This window comes from Urocitellus parryii, chromosome 2 (genome assembly GCF_045843805.1).
Source record: "Urocitellus parryii isolate mUroPar1 chromosome 2, mUroPar1.hap1, whole genome shotgun sequence".
Taxonomy (NCBI): domain Eukaryota; kingdom Metazoa; phylum Chordata; class Mammalia; order Rodentia; family Sciuridae; genus Urocitellus; species Urocitellus parryii.
This window is the reverse complement of record NC_135532.1, coordinates 41,853,877-41,878,678: the sequence shown is the minus strand read 5'-3', so window position 1 is coordinate 41,878,678 and position 24,802 is coordinate 41,853,877. Positions and strand designations below refer to the sequence as shown.

At 33.2% G+C, this 24,802-nt stretch overlaps 1 protein-coding gene across 2 annotated transcripts in view; it reads left to right on the top strand.

The window, feature by feature from the left end:
* Cog3 (component of oligomeric golgi complex 3) overlaps window positions 1-24,802 on the top strand; it is a 53,387-nt gene that overhangs the window by 435 nt on the left and 28,150 nt on the right. For both annotated transcript variants that reach the window (XR_003302927.2, XM_026411963.2), the window contains exons 2-13: window positions 8,252-8,398; window positions 10,116-10,177; window positions 11,368-11,533; window positions 12,590-12,664; window positions 13,764-13,856; window positions 14,849-14,974; window positions 16,279-16,359; window positions 19,215-19,258; window positions 19,697-19,823; window positions 20,440-20,531; window positions 21,570-21,709; window positions 23,720-23,880. Coding sequence is in view for 1 of the 2 variants with exons in the window: in XM_026411963.2 (XP_026267748.2) it covers window positions 8,252-8,398; window positions 10,116-10,177; window positions 11,368-11,533; window positions 12,590-12,664; window positions 13,764-13,856; window positions 14,849-14,974; window positions 16,279-16,359; window positions 19,215-19,258; window positions 19,697-19,823; window positions 20,440-20,531; window positions 21,570-21,709; window positions 23,720-23,880 (1,314 nt within the window). In the remaining variant the exon portion in view is untranslated. The remainder of the gene's footprint in view (window positions 1-8,251; window positions 8,399-10,115; window positions 10,178-11,367; window positions 11,534-12,589; window positions 12,665-13,763; window positions 13,857-14,848; window positions 14,975-16,278; window positions 16,360-19,214; window positions 19,259-19,696; window positions 19,824-20,439; window positions 20,532-21,569; window positions 21,710-23,719; window positions 23,881-24,802) is intronic.

Genomic DNA, 24,802 nt, shown 5'->3' with positions numbered 1-24,802 from the left:
TAGCACTTCCGACGACCCCGACTCTGCTCCTACGGGGGTTGGGCTGCGAGAGTGTCTGGGCGCTGGTGCTGGGCAGCACCCAGCCCGCTCCCAGAGGCGTGGGACGGTTGGCCCGGAGCCTTGCCCCTGGCCTCTTGCTCTAGGTGTCTCTGGTGTGAGTCCACTGTCTCCCAGGATGTGCACTGATCCTGAGGTGCTTTGCTGCTGCACTTTCTCCAGCTGATGCTCGTTTACCACTTTAATGAGTAATCTAGCTTCCTTTTTCCTTGGGAAGACTCGGATAGACCAAAACTTGGTCTTGAGTGGCAGTTTTCATTCATCGCACATTGATCAGTGAGCTCTATTAAGTGCAGATTATGGGAGATTTATTTGGCCCGTAGCAAAGCAATGAAAGTGAATTTTCTTTTAAAATCTGAGGCAGTACATTACTAAATAATGTTACTCTTCGGTTTTAGTGTCAAAGTTTTTAATCCAATTAAGTTGGGGTATTGTGCATGTTACTGCATGTGGGATTCTGTCCAACTGTTTATAAGGGCAGGAAGTACATTTTACAAATTGTTATATTTGATCAACTTTTTCTAGTTTTGAGCGCCAGATTTAGGATTATCTTATAAGAAGTGGTGATTACTTCTGATGTTGAAAGCATTCTTTTTATACAATTTGTGTCCAAGTGCAGATTGACTTCAGTGTCCTCAACTTTTTCTGCTCTCAGACTTTAGAGGTTTGATTTGAAAAGTTCTCTTCATATTTCCTATTGTGTGCTTTGCCATAAAATAAGTTTTCTTTCTTGGGTTCTCTAGGATGTTGTGCAAGAAGTGGATCTGAAATAAATAAGGAAGCCAGTGGAATTTTCTTTGACTTGGCCATCAGTCTTTTATGTTCTGGATAATTCAAGTTGTTTGCTCTGTAAATTTTCCTGTCTGTTTATAATTGATTAGACTTTGTCACCGAAGCAGGATGCTTGTACTTCATAGTGCCATAGGAGCGTGGAGGGCATGTTCTACAGGAAAATTTGTTGTAAACGGTTATAAACTATTTAGTTTTTTAATGGTATTGAGCATGGGGTAGGTTTGGAGTGAAGTAAGTGGAATCTTGTCATTTCTACCTCACTCTTCCACATTATGCAGTGATACTTATTATTAGCTGCATGTAGTAATCATTTAATGTAAATTATATGCTGAACTAGGAATTGGGGATAGGAAGATAAATAAGAAAGTTCACATAGTTTTGGGGATCATGAGCATGTAATAAGAAGAACAAGAAGGTGAGTTCAGACAGTGAAAAATAAATCAAATATGATAGTGTGACCAAAAGGAATGAGATGTGCCCTTTTAGACAATGAGGAAGGCCTTTTGGAGAAATTGACAGTCTAAGGGGAGAATTGACTATGGAAAATAAGAAGCCAGCCTTGGGGGGGAAGGTAGTGCCAAGTTATGGTTAGGTATGTGCTTTATAAATTCAGAAGTTCAGTGAGTTTCCCTGGTAAATACAGTCTTGGAATTGACTTCCTGGGAGAAGGAAGCAGCCTGTTATTTACCCATCCTGGAATCTTTAAGGGGGAGATAGATAGTCTATAGCTTCTAAGTTCTCTGCAGCCCTCATTTCCTTTACTAAAGTGTTTGTCTGATGGGAAGTAAATAATTTTTTAAATCTTTCTTTACATCCTTTTAACATTGGTGTTGGGAAAAAAAAAAGCCTCAAATTTCATTTTGTATATCCTAAAGAATTTTCTGTAGTGTTTCACAATTTTCAAGAGATAAATTACTTCCTGAACAATTGGAACTGGGCAGGTTAGTAGAATAGCAAGAGGCCAGCTAACTCTCAGTAAATATCATAAAGCCATTAAATTCTTTAGAAGTTTGGTTCCTTTCCTTTGGAAAGGAGTTTTTTTTTATTTTTTATTTTAAATTTTTTTTAAAGGAGTTATATATTCTTTTTCCCCATAGATTAAAAAAAAATTGCAGTAGACTAGTTTCTTATATCAAGGGGAAAGTTTTTAGTAGTTAGGGCCTTTTTATTTCTGCTGAATTTAGTAATTCTTGGTAAATGCTAAAATAATTTACCCTGAAATTTACTTGTAAGTTACTGTTATAGCTGTTGTTTTCTTATAGACAGTGTGGCTTAGACACACAGCCTCTATTTTCTTTATAAAATAGAAACTTATGGAGAATTTTGAGAATATCAGTGCAGTCAGGTATGTGAAGTACACATGGAAAGCTTCTTGTTAATATATTATTTATGAACTTTCTTTCAAATGATTTGTGACTTATTAAGAGAATAGATTTGAAGCCTGAGATTGAGCAGGTATAAGTGTCACTCAGACCAAAGGTAAGAAGAGGAAGGCTCTGAGATTTCATCTGTAGCTCTTCAGTGATTTGCTCCAAAGAGAAAAAAATAATATAAGGCTTCATTTATGGAGTCAACTGATCCAATTGATTATAAAAGTGATTTTTCTCTAACCCAGAGTTACAAAAGAAGTAAAGCTTGTTATTATTTTATTTCCTTGCCCCCTGGATTTATGGAGCTGGTCAAGCAAAGCTTGATAGTTTTTTGTCATTATTTAATATGTTAGCGACTCCATTTGCATAAGCTATATTGTAGCTCTCCAGCCATACTAAGATCTATGCTCTTCTCTCTCTTGTGGTATCTGTCCCATCTAGAAGCCAGGACAATGTGAGAGAGCCAGAGGCGGTGAGTTACCTCCTCCTCAGAACCAATGAGAGGTCAGAACAGACAGGTTTGAGACATCACCACATGACACCACCACACCCCTCCTCGACTAGTCACTCTATCCCAGCTATTTTGAGAAAAGTAGTTGGCTGGGCAAATGTATCTAATGGGGGAATTTTCTCTAATGTTGTTAATAAACAACTTGTTTTGCTACTTTAAAAAATGATTTATTTGAGGTAGTTATATTGTGGTTTCTCTCGTGCTTGGTTGGAGAGAAAATGGTTTTATATTAGCGAGAATAAGGGAATAGGAAGCTGCCTTCTGTTTCTGATATTTAAAGGCCTTATGTTTGAAAAGTAGTATTTATGCTTGAAGTAATCAGATAGAGAGCATTTTGATAAATTACCTTGTTTACTTAACAACATCTAGATACAGAATATGTCTGAAATATCTGTGACAGCTTCTCAGGTATCTAGAGTTTTCATGATTTTATTTTTTAAAGTAAATTAGAAGATAAACTTTTTAAAATTCAAAATAACACTGAGTACACATATATGGCACCCCTGGGTCCTTTTGAAATGACAGTAAAAGTGTGTGGCACAGCAAAACCAAAGACGCTCTCAGTCAAACGACAATTCTGGCAGATTATAGAAGGCAAGAAGCATATAGTATAACATATATAAGCATATAGTATAAAAATTAGTCCAAAGACTTAATCACAGAATAAGGTGTAATTATAAATTTTGACAGTAAAAGAGAGATGGTATAGTTGATATATCTGAAAAGTAAATATAGAAGAAAATATAGGGGTACTAATTTCCTTATCTTACATAGGGAGGAGTCAATGGGTACAACCTATTTGATGAATTTATACATGAAGCTGTAAATTTGTTTTTTAGATTTATAAAATATCAAAAATATTGAAAATGGTTAAAATGAAGGTGGGGAGAATGTTATTTTTCATTTTAACTCTGCTGTTGATTTGGATTTTAAAAGGTTATGTTTTTTCAATAATATTTATGAAAGAAAGATTGATAAAAGTTGGAAATTATCTCTGGTTTTCTTTTACTTTTAGAGTCTTTATCCTGCCCTCAAATTTTGGTGTAATTCTCAAATTTATAAGCATTGGTATTGCCTCAGAAGAGAGGAATTGGAAGGATAGGGAAGAGGGGAAGAATGGAGATCTACTTTTTACTTAAACATTCTGTACTCTTAGACTTAAAAGAATGAGCTTTTTATAGTTTAGTGACAGAACTATGAATTTAAAGTAAAAGTAAATTCCATCTTTCCCTTATTGTTTATTAAAGAGACAATTGAAAATGCTTCATATTAGATGAAAAAGGCAAGATATATATAGTGAACTGTTATTTGGGTTAAAAAAAGTACTTTTTTTTAAAAGAAAAGGAAAGATACATAATAAACTAGTAGCATTGATATCCTGCCTCAAAGTTTGGAAGTGAATGGCTGGGAAATGTGTCCAAGGAAAGAAAACTCTTTACTGATTTTCCTTTAATTTTATGCTATGATAATTTATTACCTATTCAGATAAACACATTTAAAAGCACTGTTCTTCATAGTCCAAATGATTCTGGAACAAGAAGAATCTTACTTTTTGTCTGGAATTTTGAACTCAGAAGAATGTGATTATTACATTACTTTCTCAACTGAAGAAATTGAAACAATTGTAGATTCTACATAAAGAAATTCCCCCTGTACATGTTAGCCATGTTGCAAAACTGTAGTATGTGGTATCACAACCAGGAATTGATTTTGTCATTGATTTATATATTCTTTAAAGATAGTTTTAGAATCTTTTCTTAGAGAGATTGAATTCAAGGCCTGGGTGGTATTGTAGAACTGAAGGTTTGCAATACACCACTTTAATTAGTCATAGTCTACCTTTAGATATTATATTAACTCATGTATAGTGTAAGAACCTTATAATGCTCTCATTTCTTCCTTTCCCTTTTTTATGCTATTGTTGCCAGACATTTTTTTAAACATATGTTATGAACCAACAATACATTGCCACTAGTATTCCTTTTGACATTTTTTTTCTGAATTATTAAAAAGTAAATACTGTCATATTTACCTTCATTTCGGTTTCTGCCTAGCATTATTTCATATGCCTGAAGAACTTCCTTTAACTTTTCTTCTAGTATAGGTCTTCTGGTAATACATTTTCTCAGCTTTTGTTCGTTTGAACTATCTTTATTTTCCCTTCATGTTAAAAAGATATTCTTGGGTTGGGGGCACAGGTCAGTGGGAGAGTGCTTGCCTAGTATGTGTAAGGCCCTGGGTTCAATTTTTCTATGCCCAAAACAAAAATAAGAAGGTCTTCTCACTAGGTGTAGAATTTTGAGGTGACAGGTTTTTCTTTTGGCACTTTATTTTTTTAAAATTTTTAATTCTTTTTAGTTATACATGACAGTAGAATGTATTTTGACATATTACACATACATAGAGTATAATTTTCTATTCTTGTGGTTGTACATGATGCAGAGTTACACTGGTTGTGTATTCATATATGTCTTTTGACACTTTAAAGATGGCACTCTCTTGTAACTTACATAATTTCTGGTAAGTCTGCTGTTATTCATGTCTTTGTTCTCTATATAATAATGTACATTATTATATAGAGAATATATATGCCTTTAACATTTTTATTTTTAGTTTTCAGGAGTTTCAGTATAATGTATCTAGAAAATGTATGTATTTGCGTGCATGGTATGTGTATATGCATGTTGTATTCTATTTGGGATTCTCTGAGCTTCTTGGAGCTGTGATTTCATGTCTTTCATTGGTTTTGGAAAACTCTCGACTCTTATATCTTCAAATATTTCTATTGTCTCTTCTCTTTCTTGCTATTGCTTTCTCTTTTCTTCTTTTGGAATTCCAATTACCCACATTACCTGATCATTTAATACCACTTTATAGTTCTTAAATGCTGTATTCTGTTTTTCCTTTATGTTTCACTTTGGGTGGTTTTTTTAAATTTATTTTTTCTGTGATTTTTTTTTGTTATTTTTAAATTATTATTCTTTTTATTTGTTCTACTTAGTTTTACATGACAGCAGAATGCATTTCAATTCATTGTATACAAATGGAGTGCAACGTTTCAATTCTCTGGTTGTACATGGTGTAGAGACGCACCATTCGTTCAATCATACATGTACTTGGGTGGTTTTATTGACCTACATTCAAGTTTACTGATTCTTTTATGTGCCCATTCCCATAGTAGCAGTTGTTTTCTTTTTCCTTTTTTCACTGTAATGATGCTCTACAGTTGACAGAATTTGCTGCCCTGTCATCCCCACTCCCAGTGGCCTGAGCCTTTTGTTCCTCTGGAGAGAAAGGTTCAGGTGGGGCTTTGTGTTCTGCTTGCCCACACAGCAGCAGTGCTCTCTTGCAGGCCTGTACCATTGTGTTTACATTGTCACTCACAAACTGGGCAGTGGAAGTCTGTAGAGGAGACCATGTTAGTGGTTGTGAACACCTGTTTTGTCAGTGAAAAGATTTGTGAAAAAAATTTAGTTGAATTCTGTTACCTGATTGGGTGGTACTTGTCATCCATTTTTCCTGTCATCTCCTACAAGTGAGCCAAAACTCCACGTTTCCTGGAAATGCCTCTTTCCCCAGATTTTAAGCTATGTAGTTTACTCTGTAACCTCAGCCCTGATGGATTTAAGAATGCTTAGGATTTTCTAGATTATTTGACTTTTTCCTGTTGTTAGGTTGCAAGCAACATTCTTTTCATCTTTCTTCATTCTAGCCTATTCTCCATGTCTTTTCTGGTGTACTTTTCAAATCTAGTCCTCATCCATGATTCCTTCAATCTGTTTAGATATTCTCTAAACTGTGCTGATCGAATTATATGATTGAATTGTGTTATAGTCTGCTTGTATACACCTAAAATTTACTACTAATATAATATTGTAAAGATAGCTTAGTGACTGTTCTGTTCCCAAGAAGCAGTATAGATTCAGATTTATGAATTTTCTCTATTGCTGCTGCTAATAAGAAGAGTGAAAAAAAATACTAATCATAGCAGTAGATCCAATTTATTGAATATTTACTATGTGGCAATCTTTCACTAAGTACTTTACGTGCAGCATTGTCTCTGGGGATTATGACCCCTTGCTCAGGAAATTGCTCCTTGGTAATTGGGGTGGTTCCACAGAGCAGGAGTGCATGCCATTATCTCAGCACAGCTCCCTCTATCCTACAGAATCCCTAGTGGTAGCACAAAGTAGCTGGCGACATATTAGACTCCAGGTATATTCTTACTGCTGTGGAGAAACTTAATTCTTGCTGAGCCCCAATCCTGTGGTTCAGGGATTCTTTTACCATTTAGGAAGAGTTTACACAAACAAATGATCCCCTAGTAAGACGTATTTACCTACACCCAGGATCCTCCTGGCTCTTGAGTCGGACTCATTCGTGGGGAAAAAGTGGATCAAGGACTTTCCTGATCACTTCCTGTCTGTAGCTTCCTAGCACTCCCGAGAAGCCAGTTTTCCCACATCTGTGCTCTCTTCTTTGCTCTTCATGATAGTTAGATAATACAAATACTGTATCTGTGTCACATAAGAGAAGAAATTGAGGAAAAGAAGCAGCAAGTATTTTGCCCAGTATCACAAGTATAGCACCATTTGAACCCATCTACAACAAAACTCCATGTTAAAGGATTATGTTTCTAAATTAGAGGTGGTATATTTTGCATCTAGCTTATTTTTACTTGGAAGAGAAAATAATGTTTAGATAAAAGGTCTGTGTTTAGAAAAATGGACAAAGCAATTTTCTAAGACCTTGGATCATACCTTTCATACCTTAAATGCCATGAACTAGGGGCTGAAAACTAGAAGGAACCTAAACAGTTGGCCCTTTTGCTTTCCCCAGCATCTGCTACCCCTTTCTTTTAGGTCTAAAAACAGCTTTTCTGTACAGCTACAGGTAAATTAATACCTGGGCTATATTTAGTAGTGGAGAACTAGGACAGTACTAGGTCTACTGGTGTCAAGGTGAGGTCTTATCTGTGAGGCTATTATGAAATTATGGGAAATTTTAAATTTCTTCCTATTCCATTGTAATTTCAAAACTTGTCAGCAGGAAAGGTAGGTGATGTGTGCCAGTAGAAGGAAGTGATAGGAAGAGGTAGAGTTTGTTGGTTAGTTCTTGGGTGTGATTTATTAATTCTGTTGGTTGATCAGTTTTCTATGTTAGAGCCTGGGAGAGTAGTCTACTTGCAGCAGCCCATGGCTTTTCCTTTTGTCTGGTGGTACACAAGAAATTCAAGTGACAAAAAAGTGTGTGGATTAGCAGACACTTATGTCCATTGTTAGAAAGCTAACTGAAAAATCATACCTTACTAATGTTGGGAAATTGATGTCATGTTTACATTTTGAGAATAAAATTTAACAGAACTTAGTGAAAAGTGTTGAATTGTATAGCATTTATTCAGCCTCATATGATTTAATGGAGATTTTTTTTTTCTCTTTGAAAACAACTAAAATGGAAGCCCAACCTTGAGTTAAATTTGGAGAATTTTTTAGTTAAATATTTTGTGGCTCTCTTTTTCAAGCTCCCAATTGAAGACTTGTGCAGCATAACATCCCATTCCCTGCCTGTTGAGCTGACTTCAGTAGTGCCTGAATCTACAGAAGACATTCTCTTGAAGGGCTTTACCTCTTTAGGAATGGAAGAAGAAAGAATTGAAACTGCACAGCAGGTGAATGGCATTACTTTTTCTAAGGGTGTTTAATTTTTTTAGATGTCTCAAAATAGGCTAATGAAAAAGGTTCTGATTAAAGGGTCTGAATATTTGATACTTGTTGACATCAAATCTTTCTAGACCATTCATGATTTTCTGTTAGTTATGGCTGTTTCTTAAGTGTTTTAAATGAATTGATAACCAAATTATATTGGAAATATACCTAAAAATAGAGTATTCCAAGTTTGGATATTGATACATGATTATATTAAGGTTTTAATATTTCATGAACTATGAATTTGATTTCCCTCAATGCATATATTATAAATGTTAACCTGTCCTTCCAGCATATGCATATTTACACACATACACACCCCTTGGCTTATTGATTTTTTTTTTTTTTTTTTTTTTTTTTTTTTACAAAAACCTAAATACATACCTTGGCTGCCACTTACTGAACATTTATTTTGACCAAGGTTTATAGTTATTTTTCGGTAATATAGCATGAGTAATCTTTTCTTTGTTTCTGCTTGTTGCTGATTTTTCAGACATAAATGCATAGGCTTTCCTTGTTTTCTCTTTCTGTCTTTTTAAGAATTAAAGCTAAGGCATTTTCCACATAAGATATAAAGCAGATGTACTGAATTGTGTCTAGAGTAAGTCAAGAAAGGCAGTGATGTATAGCAATTGGGAGCTCTGGCTCTTGAGTTATTCTGACTTGCATGTGAAAGCCACTTAACCATCTTTATGAGCTTAGGCAAATCACTTAAAAAACCTTTTAGGGTTTTTAGTTTCCTAACTAATCTGTAAAACAAGGATGTTTCTATACCTGTCTTATAGGATTTTTGTTAGAATTAATAATTACATGCATTACATGCATGTAAATGCGATGTGTGGCAGGCACACAATAAACGCTAAGTGACAGCCAAGGTACACTGCCAGACTACATGCCCTTGACATTGAATCCCCCCCTGAGCATTGTAGAAGGCAGTCTTGCACCATGTCTGCAAACTTTAGACTATTTGAAAGCAAAATCATTTATATTAAATTTGTACCTGCATATCTCTCTTTAAAAATAGAAAAGAATCTTAATATGTTATCATTTACATATAATAAAACGTACTCATTTTAAATGTAATGATTTAAATGATTGTATATACTGGTATAACTATTATTACTTTCAAGACCTAAAATATTCATATCACCCCAAAAAGTTCCTTCATGCTTGTTTAAGATGAACCCCTACCTCCATATACCTGTTTTTAAATAGATATTTTCTTTAAGATTGGTAGTAGCTTCAAACTAAGGTTTGGATGATGCCAAAGTCTGTGTTCTTAAACCACTCTAATATTTTTGAGTTTAAATTTTTACAGTTCTGATTAGGTAACATTAATATTGATATTTACCCAAACCCTATGCTAACTATTTAAATTTGGCAAATAGTAGGCATTACCTTCTTAGGAAGAAATTTATTTTGTACATATTATATTTTTAATACTTTCTCTTATTTTACTCTGGAAATGGCCAATGTTTTTAATATTCCTTGCTTTTCCTAGCGTATAGATATTACATATGTAATACTTATCTTCTCTTGTCTTAAAGTTAATGGTAAATGACTGAGTCCTCAACAGTAAGAGTTAGCATCTGCCTTTTTAACTTGCTGTTTAGCATCTAGTCACTTTTCATTTTATCTTTTTTACTTTGGTTCACAGTCTAATACTCTTTATTTTTCTAGTTTTTTTCATGGTTTGCAAAACTGCAAACTCAGATGGATCAGGATGAAGGAACTAAATATAGGTATGTGTGGCTTTTGTATTTGTTGGATATACTAATTTTTAGTCCATAGTCATCTCAAGCATTCCATATTTGTCTTTAAATACATTAAGGTGCAAAGAAAACCCGAGCAACCACATTTTCTTTAAGAATAGCTGGAGAGGCTTTGGGTCATTACAGCTGGCATTAGAAGTTGTATGATTAAAAAATAATAACAACTCCAGAGAAGACTGGGTAGTAGGAATTTTATAGGATTTTTACAAGGTGTTTGTTGCTTTTCTGTAGAAGGAGAAACATCTACAGGAAGCTTTAAGGATGGCCATCTAGATCGAGTGTAGCTATGTATTTCTGTTTATGTATATGGGAAAAAGGGACAGTGTACAATTTTCTAGCTAACTTTGGAACTGTAGGTTGAACACTCACATTCAGTTAACGTTTTATTATTTTATTTTATTTTTTGAGGTATAGGCAATTTAACTTGGTGTGCTCTACCATTAAGATATAACCTGGGTCCTTTTTTATTTATATTTTGAGACAGGTTCTCAATAAGTTGCTGAGGCTGGTCTGGACCTTGCAGTCCTCCTGCCTCAGCCTCCCAAGTCACTGGGATTACAGGCGTGAGCCACTGTACCTGGCTATCAGTTAACATTTATTGATGGTTGTTTTGCTAGACAGTATATTAAGCTGTGTGATGTATGATTCCTTTTAATTTTCATAGTAGCTGTGTGAGGAAAGACAATACTGTTCTTATTTTGTAAATGAGCAAACGGAGACCTGAGAATATTAAGCAACTTGCTCAATGTCATGTAGATTGAAGCAGACTGGAACTTGGACCCAGATCTTGTAATTCCAAATCCAGAGTTCTTTTTACAACATCACATCATCTTTCAAAGGTGGCAGTGATCTGAAGAATCAACCCTACTTGCTTCCTAAGGATGGCTTAGCGTCCCAGCTTTTGAAAGTTGTCAGTGTTATTGCCTTGTGTGTAAAAAGTCAGGTTATGGCTTCAAGGCTGATTCCTTTCATTGCTTGTAGTATCAGTGATTTGCCTTATAGATTATGACATAGCTTTTGCTACATTTTTTAATATAATCTTTTGTTAGTAGGTTATACTTTCCTCCTAAAGTTCAAGCATTTTGGGAAATTGTTATTTATTGACTATGTTTATTGGGGGAAAATATTATTGCCAATCCCCTTTTGGTTCTGTTTTCTAGACAGATGAGGGATTACTTGTCTGGGTTTCAGGAGCAGTGTGATGCTATATTGAATGATGTAAACAGTGCTCTTCAGCATCTGGAGTCATTGCAGAAACAGTATCTTTTTGTGTCCAATAAGACAGGAACCCTACATGAAGCCTGTGAACAGCTCCTAAAAGAACAGGTAATTTGGAGTAGGAGAGAGGGTCAGTAATTATAGTAAATACTTTATTTTTAAGTAAATTAAATTATATTAAATTATTGTATTATAAATGTAATATAATTACAGTTTCCTTAATTTCTTGGAGTAGATGTTGAACCCTGCTCTGTATGAGGCCTTGTGACAAATATGCAGGTCCTTATGAAAACAACCCACTTTTTTCCAAATAAGCTTGTGAATAGGGGCAAAGACAAGCTTTCCCAGGTTTTGAGTTTGTAGGTGTCAGTATAATGTCAGAGCTTAATGGATTTTAGTAAACCCACCACTAGTTTGTTCTGTCTACTCTTTAGTAGTAACATTTTTTCAAACAGAGTGATTGTATTAATGCTGGATTTTTTTTTTTTAAAGAGAGAGAGAAAGAATTTTTAAATATTTATTTTTTTCTAGTTTTTGGTGTACACAACATCTTTATTTTATTTTTATGTGGTGCTGAGGATCGAACCCAGCGCCCCGCGCATGCCAGGCGAGCGTGCTACTGCTTGAGCCACATCCCCAGCCCAATGCTGGAAATTTTGAAAAGATCAGTTGATCAAGGTTTCACTTAAACTTGTAACTTAGAACACTGATGTTAGTATATCTCAAACTTTTCTCTCCATGTGTTTTGTGGGGTTTTTTTTTTTTTTTTTTTTTTTTTTTTGGTATTGAAGATTGAACCCAGAGGCACTTTACCACTGAGCTACATCACTACCCCTTTGAGATAGGATCTCACTAAGTTGCTTAGGGCCTCACTGAGTTGCTGAGACTGCTTGGAACTTGGCATCCTCCTGACTCAATCTCTTGAGTTGTTGGAATTAAAAGCATGTGCCACTGTGCTCAGCTTATGTGTTTTTAAAAACAATTATTATTTTATAATAAGAAATTTGTAGTAATTCTTGTCCTGACTGCAGAAATATTTGAGTATTATTCTGAAATCTTATATCTGATATAAACCTAAATGTCTAATATAAATTTGTTGAAAGTAACTTTATGACTGGAGAGTTGTCATATAATAATTGATTTTTCTCTTTTAAAAAATGCAAGTCGGAACTTGTCAATCTGGCTGAAAACATTCAACAAAAGCTTTCTTATTTTAATGAATTGGAAACTATTAACACAGTAAGTTTTTTTTTTTACTTTTTAATAAAGTTAATGATTTTTATTTCATCTTTTCCTTTTTTATTATAAACTTATAAATTGGCTTTTCAAACTTATAAATTGGCTTGAGTGATATTTTAAGGTAATAGCTTACTGATAGATATTCCTTTCTGTAGCCCATGGAGGCACCTTTACTAATTCAGAATTTTTTAAGCATGATTTAAGCAGTATTTCTTAAATTGTCTTATTGTTATTAAAATCTTATTTGTTCTTATAACATCTTATTTGTAAACTGTGAGGATTATAATAAGAAATATTCAATTTTAAATCTTGCTGTGGTTGTATTACTGTAAAATGGTAGTCAAAGTTTTAGAAACTGTTTCTCATGTTTGGTTTGAAGAAATGTATAGTTCTCATAATATATGCTATATCTCAAATAATAGACTCAATAAAGACTGCTGTGTAAATTATGTTTCTTAACCATAAGTTAATCATAATAGTTATGTAAAAATAGTGTTGTTACTAAAATAATCATAATTATTATAGTTTAATAAAGACACTGAAATAAAACTAATAGTTAACAATGAAATGCAATGGGAAACAGTTTATTGCCATGCTGTTTGAATTCAAGATAAGACATAATTGTCTAATAATATTTTACTTTCATAGTATGATTGCTGAATTTAGTGTGACTGCTAGTTAAACCTTTATAAGAAAATTATCAGTCTTCAAAAGTAGAAATATACACATTGTATACACATTGTCAAGTGCTAGAAAGTGGGAAATTTGGATACTTGATGTGTTATTTCAATATAACATTGTGCAGTGTTTAATAAAAATATTTTCTAATCTTGCAGAGCCCCTTTAAAGCTTATTAGGGATAATCAGAATCAATATTTTTTTTTTGTTTGTTTCCTCTTTATTCTTATACATGGAAAATATTTAAGGATATTTTGATGACTTTTAAAATGTAAAGGCACTATCATATCCTAAAGGAATATATATATATATATATATATATATATAAACTCTAATTTGTAATTTTTAACTTTTCCTTATGTGACTTTTTTTTTTTTGGTCAATTGATTATTTGTTTTTGTTGTTGTTTTTCTCCTCGAAGAAATTGAATTCCCCTACATTGTCTGTGAATAGTGAAGGATTTATACCTATGCTGGCCAAGTTAGATGATTGTATAACATATATCTCATCTCATGTAAGTCATGGTATTTTATATCTTTTTAAAGAAATCTTAACATTCCTGTTATTATTTCTTGTGCTGTAAAATATTTATTTCTCCTGAAGGGAAAAATATATTTAGCTCTGTGTATCCAGGGTTCTGCTCCTGTGGATTCAATCAACTGAGAATTGAAAAGACTCAGAAAAAAAAATTGTCCTGTATTGAGCACACACAAACTTTTTCTTGCCATTAGGTCTTAAACAATATAGTATAACAACTATTTATGTAGGAATCATATTGTATTAGGTATTATAAATAATACAGAAATGATTTAAAGTTTACAGGAGGTTGTATGAAGGTGATATATGTAAAGTCTACACCATTTTATATAAAGGAGTTGAGCATCCATGAATTTAATATTCTTGGGGATCCTGTAACAAGTCCTCCTTGGATACTGAGGGATGGCTATATGTGTTGTAGCATGTTGAATAAAAACTAGTAAATTTATTGGTATCAGTAGTGATATAAAAAATAATTTTAGCTCCCAAGGTGACTCCTGGAATGGAAAGGGTCCTGGCTCACTCAACTTTATCCTGTCTAAAAGGATGAGCCATTTTAAAGTTATTACTATCCTGATGTGTGAGATTTTTCTTTGGAAACAGGAAATGTTAATTGGGGGAAATAAAGACAAAACTTTCTGATTAACCTATCCCCCAAGGAGTTACTGCTGTATTCATGTCTCCTAAGTCCTTTTTCTATACGGACTTTACGTATTCCAAGTTTTGGGTGATAAAAATATATTTTGCTCACAAATGCAAATATTGATTGAACCTCTTTTCTGTGCCAGACGTAGGGTATTTGGCTGAGACCAAGTCAGTCAGATTGATTGTCTTTGTGAAGCTTATGATCTACATGAAACCTACTTTTGAGTTTTATATATTACTTAAAAGACACCTTGATTTTCATTTAAAGTTTGCTTTCTGTTAGCATTTGTTTCCTCTTTGTAAATCTTTCCCTTTCTTTTACAGCCTAATTTTAAAGATTACCCTGTATATTTACTGAAGTTTAAACAATGTCTTTCTAAAGCTTTGCACCTCATGAAGACATATACTGTGAATACACTACAGACCCTTACAAATCAGTTACTAAGAAGGGTGAGTTAACTGATCCCAAAGTCAGCTTGTTTTTTTATTATTGATACATTTATCTTCCATAAACTTTGTTTGAAATTAGTGCTTTATTCAAAATTTTTTTACCTTTTATTAAATTAAATAAGAATCTGTACTGCAGTTTTATTTATAACAGGGAAAATGGTTATTTTATAAGTATCCATTGTAATCTTATTTTCAAATAATATTTAACAGTGTGATAAGCATATACTATTACATAATAAATAACAAAATGAGAAAAATATTAAAACATTTTTTTCTCATGAAAATTTTGGAAAATATATCAAAATAGTAAAAGTAGGCTTAGTCTGTGTGATGAATAATTTTAATTTTGTTGTTGTTGTTGTTGTATCGAGGGTTGAACCCAATATCTAGTGCATGCTAGGCAAGTGCTGTACTACTGAGCCCTTTCTCCAGCCCCAAATCGTTTTCTTTACCTTATTATCTATTTTTTGGTAGTTTTTATATTTTTTTAAATTTACCAAACATTTTTATTGAGTATGTTCTAATGCTTGGTAGTATTAAGAGGTGTATAGTATCAAAAGGAACTCATTCAGGAGAATAGTAGCAAAAGGGACTCATTTAGGAGAACTAATCAGTAAAAGAAGGAAACAGGTTACAGGTTGCAGTTATTAGTTACAGTGGGAAAAAAACAGGGTGTTAGATTAGAAAACAAGAATGGAATTAGCTAGGACCACGGTCATTGAGCATATTTCTTTCCTAAGAAAATAAAACCATAAAGTTTATGTTTTATTTTTTAAGGTTATTTTCTGAAGAACATGGAGTGTCTTTAACTTTGAATTCAAAGCCAGTGATTTGGGTTGTTGTACTGTTCACATTGCTTTTAGATGAGATGAAACAGCCAGACTGTACTTTTTTATTTAGTGGAATTTTCAGTGAGTTTAGGAAGTACTAGTACCTACTACACTAGTGCTTTACTGTTGAACTGCAGAAAACCTCTGTAAGTATGTATTGTGGAAATTTTATGAATGCACTGAATTAAAATGAGGTTAAATAATTTGGCCACTGTCATATGCTGAATTTAGGTCTGTTTACTGCTAATATTCAAATAATAAGGCAAATTTTAATGAAAATAAGGGAGGAGAGGTGACATTTCCACTTATTTCTCATAACTAATAATAATATGTAATCTTTGAGATTTTTCTCTCTAAGCTTTTGATTGTTCTAGAGGCCAACCAAGACTTGTTAAATGGTTAATGTTACATTTTCTGAATAATTATTTGTTTGCTAATTATCTTTCTTCCCTATCTTCCCTCATGTTTCTTTAGGATCCTTCATCTGTACCTAATGCAGACAATGCCTTCACATTATTTTATGTAAAATTTCGAACTGCTGCCCCCAAAGTCCGAGTAAGTCTATTATCATAAGTAGCATATTTTGCTGTGACATTTATTTAGCCAGCCCTTTGCTTATCCTGGGAAAATGAACATGAATGAAATATAGGCATTGTCTTTTCACATTTCAGCAGTGTGTCTTAGGTGCTGGGTGCTGGGTGTTCCGAAGTCCAAAGAGCAGGAAACACCCAGCTCTTCTCTGATGCTTGGGGAAGCTTTCTAGCTGAAGGTGATAATTGAGCTTAAAAAGTTCAGATATTTAGTGGACCTAAGAGGGTTGATGAAAGAATTTTTTTTTTAATAATATATATAGAGAATGGCGTTATAGAGAAGGTTGTTAGAGACAAAAGATTTGTATTTTGGGAGGACTCCATGTAATTTCTTATTGTCAATTTCTCATAGAAACACAGGACATTAGTGGTGTGTGATGGGAAAGATGACAATAAAGATAACAAAGACCATCTCACAAGGGATGTTAAATGTCAGGCTAATTAAGGAAAATTAGAGAACAGTGAGATGTCTTTTTTTTTTTAAAGAGAGAGAGAATTTTTTAATATTAATTTTTAGTTTTCGGTGGACACAACATCTTTATTTTATTTTTATGTGGTGCTAAGGATCAAATCCAGCACCTCGTGCATGCCAGGCGAGCACGTTACCACTTGAGCCACATCCCCAGCCCCCAGTGAGATGTCTTAATCTGGAGAGTGATTTGTTTAAATTTGCCATCTCATAAGATTAAGGATGCAGTATAAAAATGAATTATGTTGAAGAGAGATTTGAGATAGGGAGGCATGATTAACAAGGAAGATTTTTGCAGTCATTCAGTGAGAAGTAGATGTTGTATTGGCAGTATATTTCATGAGGTTGGGAATGTGCTTCCTTAGCACATCTGGTATGCAAAGGAATTAACTTTATATTTATCTTGATAAAGCAATTGGAAATGGGGGGAGCAAAAGTCTGTCTATCTATCTAGAGAGAGTTTGTGTGTGTGTGTGTGTGTGTGTGTGTGTGTGTGTGTGTGTGTTATTTATATGACACATCTGAGATAGTTAATTTTTTACTCATTGTGAAGTTCTTACAAAGAATAATTTACTTTTGCTGACTCTTGACTTCACTCTCTTCCTTGTTTCTTTCTTAAAAGTCAGCCAATTAAAGGGAATTTTTTTAACTTAGTTTTTTTTTAATAAAAGATATAGAGTGGTTAATTGGTAGTATGAGATATAGATTGTACCTGATTGATTGCTTGTTTATTAGCCAAATACCAATGACAAAATGTGATTAGGAAAGAAATGGTATGTATAACACAGCTTAGTGTGGTGGGTGATTACAAAATGCTTTCCTATGTACTATTAGAAATCAATTAGTGTGTGTCATGGGGTCCCATTTATTTTAGTGACAGCATAACATTCACCTAGCAATACATTTAGTGACAGCATAACATTCACCTAGCAGTAACGTTAATGGAATTACAGAGATGAAGACAATGATAAAATTAGACTGAAAATCATGAAAGACTGAATGAAGGGTAAGACTATTTTGTTTCTGGTTGGGGAGACTGTTTTTTAATATCAGTTCTTTCCCATTGTAGCTTATTGGTTGGAGGGTACTCCTAGTAAAAATTCCAGTGGAATTTCTTCTATTTGTTCCCAAACATCCCAAATCAAAAAGGACTGGAGTTTTCTACATGGCACATTGGGAAAATTTGCTAAGTATTTGAGGGGAAAAAAAAAAAGTAAGCTCTTCATATTATAATAAGTGAACCCATAAATTAAAGAAAAAAAGTAATAAGCAGACTGCCCCCCCCCCAAAAAAAAACAGAAAAAAATTATTGGAAAAAATTAGGAAAAAATATAGGATATAAAATTTAAATTTTCTGAATTTTAAATAGCAGAAGCAAAGGCAGACACTAGAATGTTTGCAACAGGTAAGAAGGTCAATATTTTTAAATATTCTATGTGCTTATTAATCAGTATAAGAAAGATGAAGATCTATTATAAAAAGACCAGAGTACTCACAGAAAATATGAAAAATTAAGTTAAGGTTTGGCTTTTTTTTGTTTGTTTTTGGTTTGTCAGAAATTGGCACATTAAGGTATAATAGTGCTTTTGAGGATTTGGTGAGACAAACAGGACTGCTGGTAGGCATGTATATGGATTCCTTTCTAAAAATTTTTTAGGAGAAAAGACCAAAAGCCTAATATACATCTCTCTATTGATCCATTTTGTTGGGGTCCCCACCTGAGAAGTAGGTGCTTTTATGATACTTGTTTTATTTGGTAGGGAGTGGAGTCTCAGAATGTGAACCAGCTTACCTGGGCTCAAACAGCTATGTGGAGCAGACACTCAAACCCCCAAAGTTTCACTTCAGGTTCTTGACCAGTAGATTATGATTTTTTGGAAACAACTGAAATGTTGAACAGTGGAGTAATTGACTCAGAATATATCTACTCAATAGGGTAGTATAGAATATTGTGTAATAATTTGTGTAATGTTTATTTATAATGATGATTCATTCTTTCAGGTATCAGGTACCATGCTAAGACTTTCTATACATTTTCATCTAATACCAGATTTACTTGATAGGATAATACTTTTGAAATAGTGTTAATTAAAAAACAGACTATAAAACCAAATATATGATATAATTCCAGTTACATTTAAAGAAAAATATAGTAACAGTGGGTACAAAGAACTGAGACTATATACTGAAATATTAAGTGTGTTTACTTTTTAGTACTATCCAGGAGTTTTTTTTATTATTTTAACTTGTATGTAAAAAGTTTTTTGAGTGTGTGATACTGTTATAATCAGAAAGTAATTGAAAGTACAATTAAAAAGATGCTTTTCAATGTATTTTTCTTTATTCTGCAGACTCTTATTGAACAAATAGAACAGCGATCTGAAAAAATACCTGAGTGAGTACTCAGATGTTCTTTGATTTGATTATCTCCTCCTCTACTATTTTTCCCAGATCTAGTTGTGTCACTGATATCTTCTGAGCAGACGCCTCCAATCTTGTTCTTGCAGTATATAACTTACTTTGGGGAGCAAGTTCTCAGACCTAATTGGAAAGTTTAAATGGCAGCAGATTTCCCCAAAGCAGTATTTCCTTTTCATTTGGGCAGACCTGATGTCTCTCTTTTGGAAGCCAAATCCTTTAAAAGTTGAAGCTACGGCATCACTTAATTATGGGTTTTATTTTATATCTGTATTTCTAAGCGTTTGAGAGGCAACTGAGGTGTGACCATTATGCTTTTAGAGATTTAATAACCTATTCTGGGATTTAAGACCAGATTTAGTTTACATATTAGAAATTAAAGATTCAGATCCCAATCTTACTTGCTTTCCACCAGATACCAGCAACTGCTTAATGATATCCACCAGTGTTACCTTGATCAGCGGGAGCTCCTTCTGGGCCCTAGTATTGCCTGTACTGTCACAGAGTTAACCAGCCAAAATAACAGAGATCATTGTGCCTTGGTAAGTTTCTCCTTGTTTTGGTTTAATGTTAATCCTTCCTCTGAGCTATTTTGATAACCCCCCTTATTTACTTGGGTAAATCAGTTTGGGTTCCCATGTCAGAAAACTAAAAATTTTTTTCAGTTATTATAAATCTAGTTTAGTATTAAGCCTTATTTAACTTTGCAAACTATTTTCATTTTAATTTATTTTTGAGGTATGAAGATTCATCAGTAAGTATTGTTCTGTGAAAGGTGAGGCTTCAAAGTTAGTGGATTTATTTTGATAGTTTAATTTTAGCTTCACTTGTGCTGCAGAAGTACTTTTTTGGCTAGTTGCAATTTTAATTCATACTATAGAAAAACATAAAGGTTCTTTTTAAAAACATTCTGTTTTTCAACTAGAAATTTATGTTATTATCAGAAGTTGAGAAAATTAAGCATTAATAAAAAATTTAAATCACCTGTAATCCCATTGGGCATTAATCCATGGAAGCGAATCATTTTTTTTTTGTTCTTTGATAAGTTGTTTTATAAATGTATGCATATCTTTTTTGCAGTAAAAGTGTTGGCTTTATATCACAAATGCTGGAATGTTATGTGTCTCTAACTGCAGGTGGTGTATGTGTTTACTGCAGGTTCGCGGTGGCTGTGCCTTTATGGTCCATGTATGCCAGGATGAGCACCAACTTTACAATGAATTTTTTACAAAACCGACATCAAAATTAGAGTAGGTAGTACATGGGATCTAACTCTTGTTGATAAGACTTAATTTGCTAATGGCCATGATGGAGTAGTGTATTATAGGAGTATTATATAATTAACTGCAGTGTTTTAACTTTTTTATGTTTGTGAACAGAATATTGATGGATGGGGTAGGTTATTTTCTTAAAATAAATATGTGGTTTAAAGGCTGACATAGTATAATTATGGAGACTTTTTTGGTACAACAGGAAGAAGTCTATGCAGGAATCTAGATCCCCTGTTTGCACTTAGTAAAATAATTCCTTCTAGTTAAAAAATTTCATGATTCTAACGTAAGGTACTTAAAATACAGATACTATTTAATAACTTTTTCTTTTTCTGAAAGTGTCTTTCATTTCTGTTAGTCCCTTTTGGTTTCTTCATGTTGGCTATTTTGACTCTTAAAGATTTTTATTTATGACTTTAGTAATGAGGAAGAGAAAAAATGTATTTTATGGTTTTGGTTGAGGGATCACTTTTGATGAAATACTATATATAGAAATGTACTGTTGACAATATGAAGAATATAGACAACCTAATTTTTTTCTTTTCAAATGTTTAAAATTTCTCAAAATACTGGGTATGTGTCTATATTACTTTGAGTTTTATTTATCTAAACCTGTACATATTAAAAAGTTTTGAGGAGGAAACATACCATTTGATTTACAATGAAGTGAAATATAAAAGGTAATCAAATTCTACTGAAATAGTTTTGTTTTTGAAAGGACATACAGAATATTATTGCTAAAATAAATAAAAGTTATAATAGGTTGACTTTTGGTTGTAGGAAGGTAAATTTGAACTGTCTTCTGTGGATTGCTTATTGATTCTGAGCTTTTAAAGAAAAAAGTTTCACAAAAATACTTTCAGCCTATCATTTCTCATTCTGTAATGTTCCCAGATGCTGTTTTCCAGTAGATATTTATTATTTTTATTAGCTAGAAGTAATCAATGAAGCTTTTAAAGTATTAGAAAGTCCTGAAAAGATTACTGCTAATAACCATATTTTATTCTTTCATTTTAGTGAGCTTTTGGAGAAACTGTGCGTGTCATTATATGATGTCTTCAGGCCGCTGATAATTCATGTTATTCACTTAGAGACTCTGTCGGAACTTTGTGGAATTCTTAAAAATGAAGTGCTTGAAGATCATGTACAGAACAATGGTAAATAAGTAGAAGTGAATATTTTAAAAGTCTTTTAATTATGTCTGTGGTGTAGTGAATTTGAAAAAAAGTTAGATCTTTTTCCTCCCATAATCCCAATGCATAAATACTTAACTTATGCATTTTTAAATTTTTTTAAAAAATATTTATTTATGTATCTTTCGTTTTATAGGTGGATACATTAGTTTGTTTTTATGTGGTGCCGAGGATCGAACCCAGTGCCTCATGCATGCTAGGCGAGCAGTCTACCACTGAACCACCACTCCAGCCCCTAATTTTTAATTTTTTAAAAAATATTTTTGAAGGTTTGGTTGATGCCTTGCCCCTTTTTGAATCAAGATGCAACATTCTGTGACTAAAGTTACAAATTAATTAGGAAAAGAATTTTAAAACCTGGGCAAAATTAGTAACAAAATAAAGAATCACGTTTATTATTTTTGTGGCGCTGGGCCTTGCACATGGCAGGCAAACCATCCATTTCTACATTGCAGCCTAATTAGTCACTTTTCATTCTGGCATCTGGAATCTAGAGAGAACTGACTTTTAGTTTTGGATTAGGCATTTCTACTACAGTGTTACCAGAATATAAAGCAATTGACTATATTATTATTTGGTACCAGGGATTGAACTCAAGGGCACTCAACCACTGAGCCACATCCCCAGCCCTATTTTGAATTTTATTTAGAGACAGGATCTCATTAAGTTGTTTAGTGCTTTGTTGTTGCAAGGCTGGCTTTGAACTTAAGATTCTCCTGCCTCAGCCTCCTTAGCCATTGGGATTACGCGTGTGTGCCACCGTGCCTGGCTGTATCGCATACTTTTGATTAAAAATTGGAATTATTTTAGCAGACTTATATGTAGTAATTTTTGAAATAACAAATAAAAGCAATTTTCTAATGATTCATTTTTTTTGAAATTACAAATAAGCTCAAATAGTTACAAATAAAGGAAAGCAGTTCTCTGGAACATCTCTGCCCTATCCATCTGATTACTTTGTTGATATTTGGTTTGATTGTCATAGAAAACATGATTTTCTTAATCATATACTTAGATACCTTTATAAAAAATACCCTTCACGAACTGGCAGAATTTATTGTCTTCACTTTGGCTTTTGTTAGTAGACTCTATGAGTTTGTTATTCTTTTATAGTCATTCCTGTTGTATTTAGTTAGTCTAATATATACATTTTCTCCCTTATTAATGCTCCTGAACATAAGACAGTTTTTTTTTCATAAGACAATTTTTTAATTAAAATGAATGTTTTATGTATGTTATTATATACTGTCTCCAACTGTCTATCCCTTGGAAAGATATTACTGAAATACTGGTTGTCTTAACATTGATGGCATCTTAGAAATGAAGAAGTCTTTATAAACTCATATGTATTTTTATTTTTTACTTTTTGTCTTTGTGAAAATGTTAAGTCAGTATATGTGGGACTCAATTTATTTATAAGATATAGACTATAACCCAATTAATAAGCTGCCAGGTCTATCTCTTAGGATTAGTCTGAAGCTATATAAAATAATTTTTTTTTCTTTTTTTTCTGGTACTGGGATTTAACTCAGGGCAGTTTACCACTGATCTACATCCTCTGCTTTCCACTACCCCTTCCTCTTATTTTGAGACAGGGTCTTACTAAGATGCTTAGCCTGAAACTTGTGATCCTCCTGTCCAAGTCTCCAAATTACTGGGATAATAGGCATATATCACTGTGCCTGGCTAAAAGAATTTTGAAGAGTCCAAAGCACTCTTAGAATTCATATTTATTATTCATATTAACAATAAAAATAATTTTGCAGAGTCCCAGGAAGGAGATACAAGGGCCAATTTTAAAATTGAAGAAATTGAAAACATTTATTAAACTTATTTTAGGTCATTTGAGTTATTCTGAAATAGAATCAACCACAGTCTCTGGAGCAAAAATGGTTCATACTGTTTCTGCTTGATGAGAAGAAAATAGTTTCCTGAGCCTAAAGGAGTAGATGATGTGTTTCTTTTTTTTATTAGCTGAACAACTGGGGGCATTTGCAGCTGGAGTAAAGCAGATGTTGGAAGATGTACAAGAGCGACTTGTGTACCGAACTCACATCTACATTCAGACAGACATCACAGGCTATAAACCAGCTCCTGGAGACCTGGCATATCCTGATAAATTAGTCATGATGGAGGTAGGGGCTCCACACCTTATCTCCTTCCTGCCCCCATACAGCTTTTGAATGTTTCATGCTAGTTAAAATAGGATTTTTCTTTTTATTCTCACTCAAAATGTAAAATCAAGTTAAACTTGCTGTGAAAATCATAGGAAATAATAATTTTAAAACCTTGAAGAATTAAACATTAAGTTCTGTTTTTTAAACTTTGTATTCAGTTTTCTCCCCCTTTGCCAGAACATATGCATTCTTAATTTTTAAATTGTCAATTAGTGCTTTCTGTGATTTTTCTGTTTTCTTTATAAGTGTCATAGAAGAGAGTCCATAACAGGAGCCATTGTAGTTGGCTGACATTGTAGAACTGTGTCATATTCTCGTAAATCATGGAGTCATCTCAGAATTAGAAAATATCTAGTTCTTATATATGGTTTGAAGGCCTAGGTTTATCTTCTGGTCTTTCTGTTCCATATTGTACCTTCATTTTCTTTTAATTTTGGACAGAGTTTAAAGAATGCTTAGTATATTATTGTTATAATTAGAACCTAGAACTTTTTTAATGGAAAATTTTAAATACAAGTAAAAGTATAGATAATACTGTTATGAGTTCTTACATACCATTACCCAACCCTCAACATGGCCAGTCTCATTTTTTTTGTACCTCCTTACTTCTTCTTGCTTGCATTAATTATTTTAGAACAAGTTTCAAACATCATTAAAATATGTAAATACTTCAGTAGGTGACTCTAAAAGGCATTTTAATTAAAAAATTTTTAATAGTTGTAGATGGACAGCATGCTTTTAATTAATTAATTAATTAATTTTTTATGTGGTGCTAAGGATCGAACCTAGTGCCTCTCACATGCTAGGCAAGTGCTCTGCCACTGAGCTACAGCCCCAGCCCAGCCCTTTGATTTATAACACAACCATAATACCATTTTCA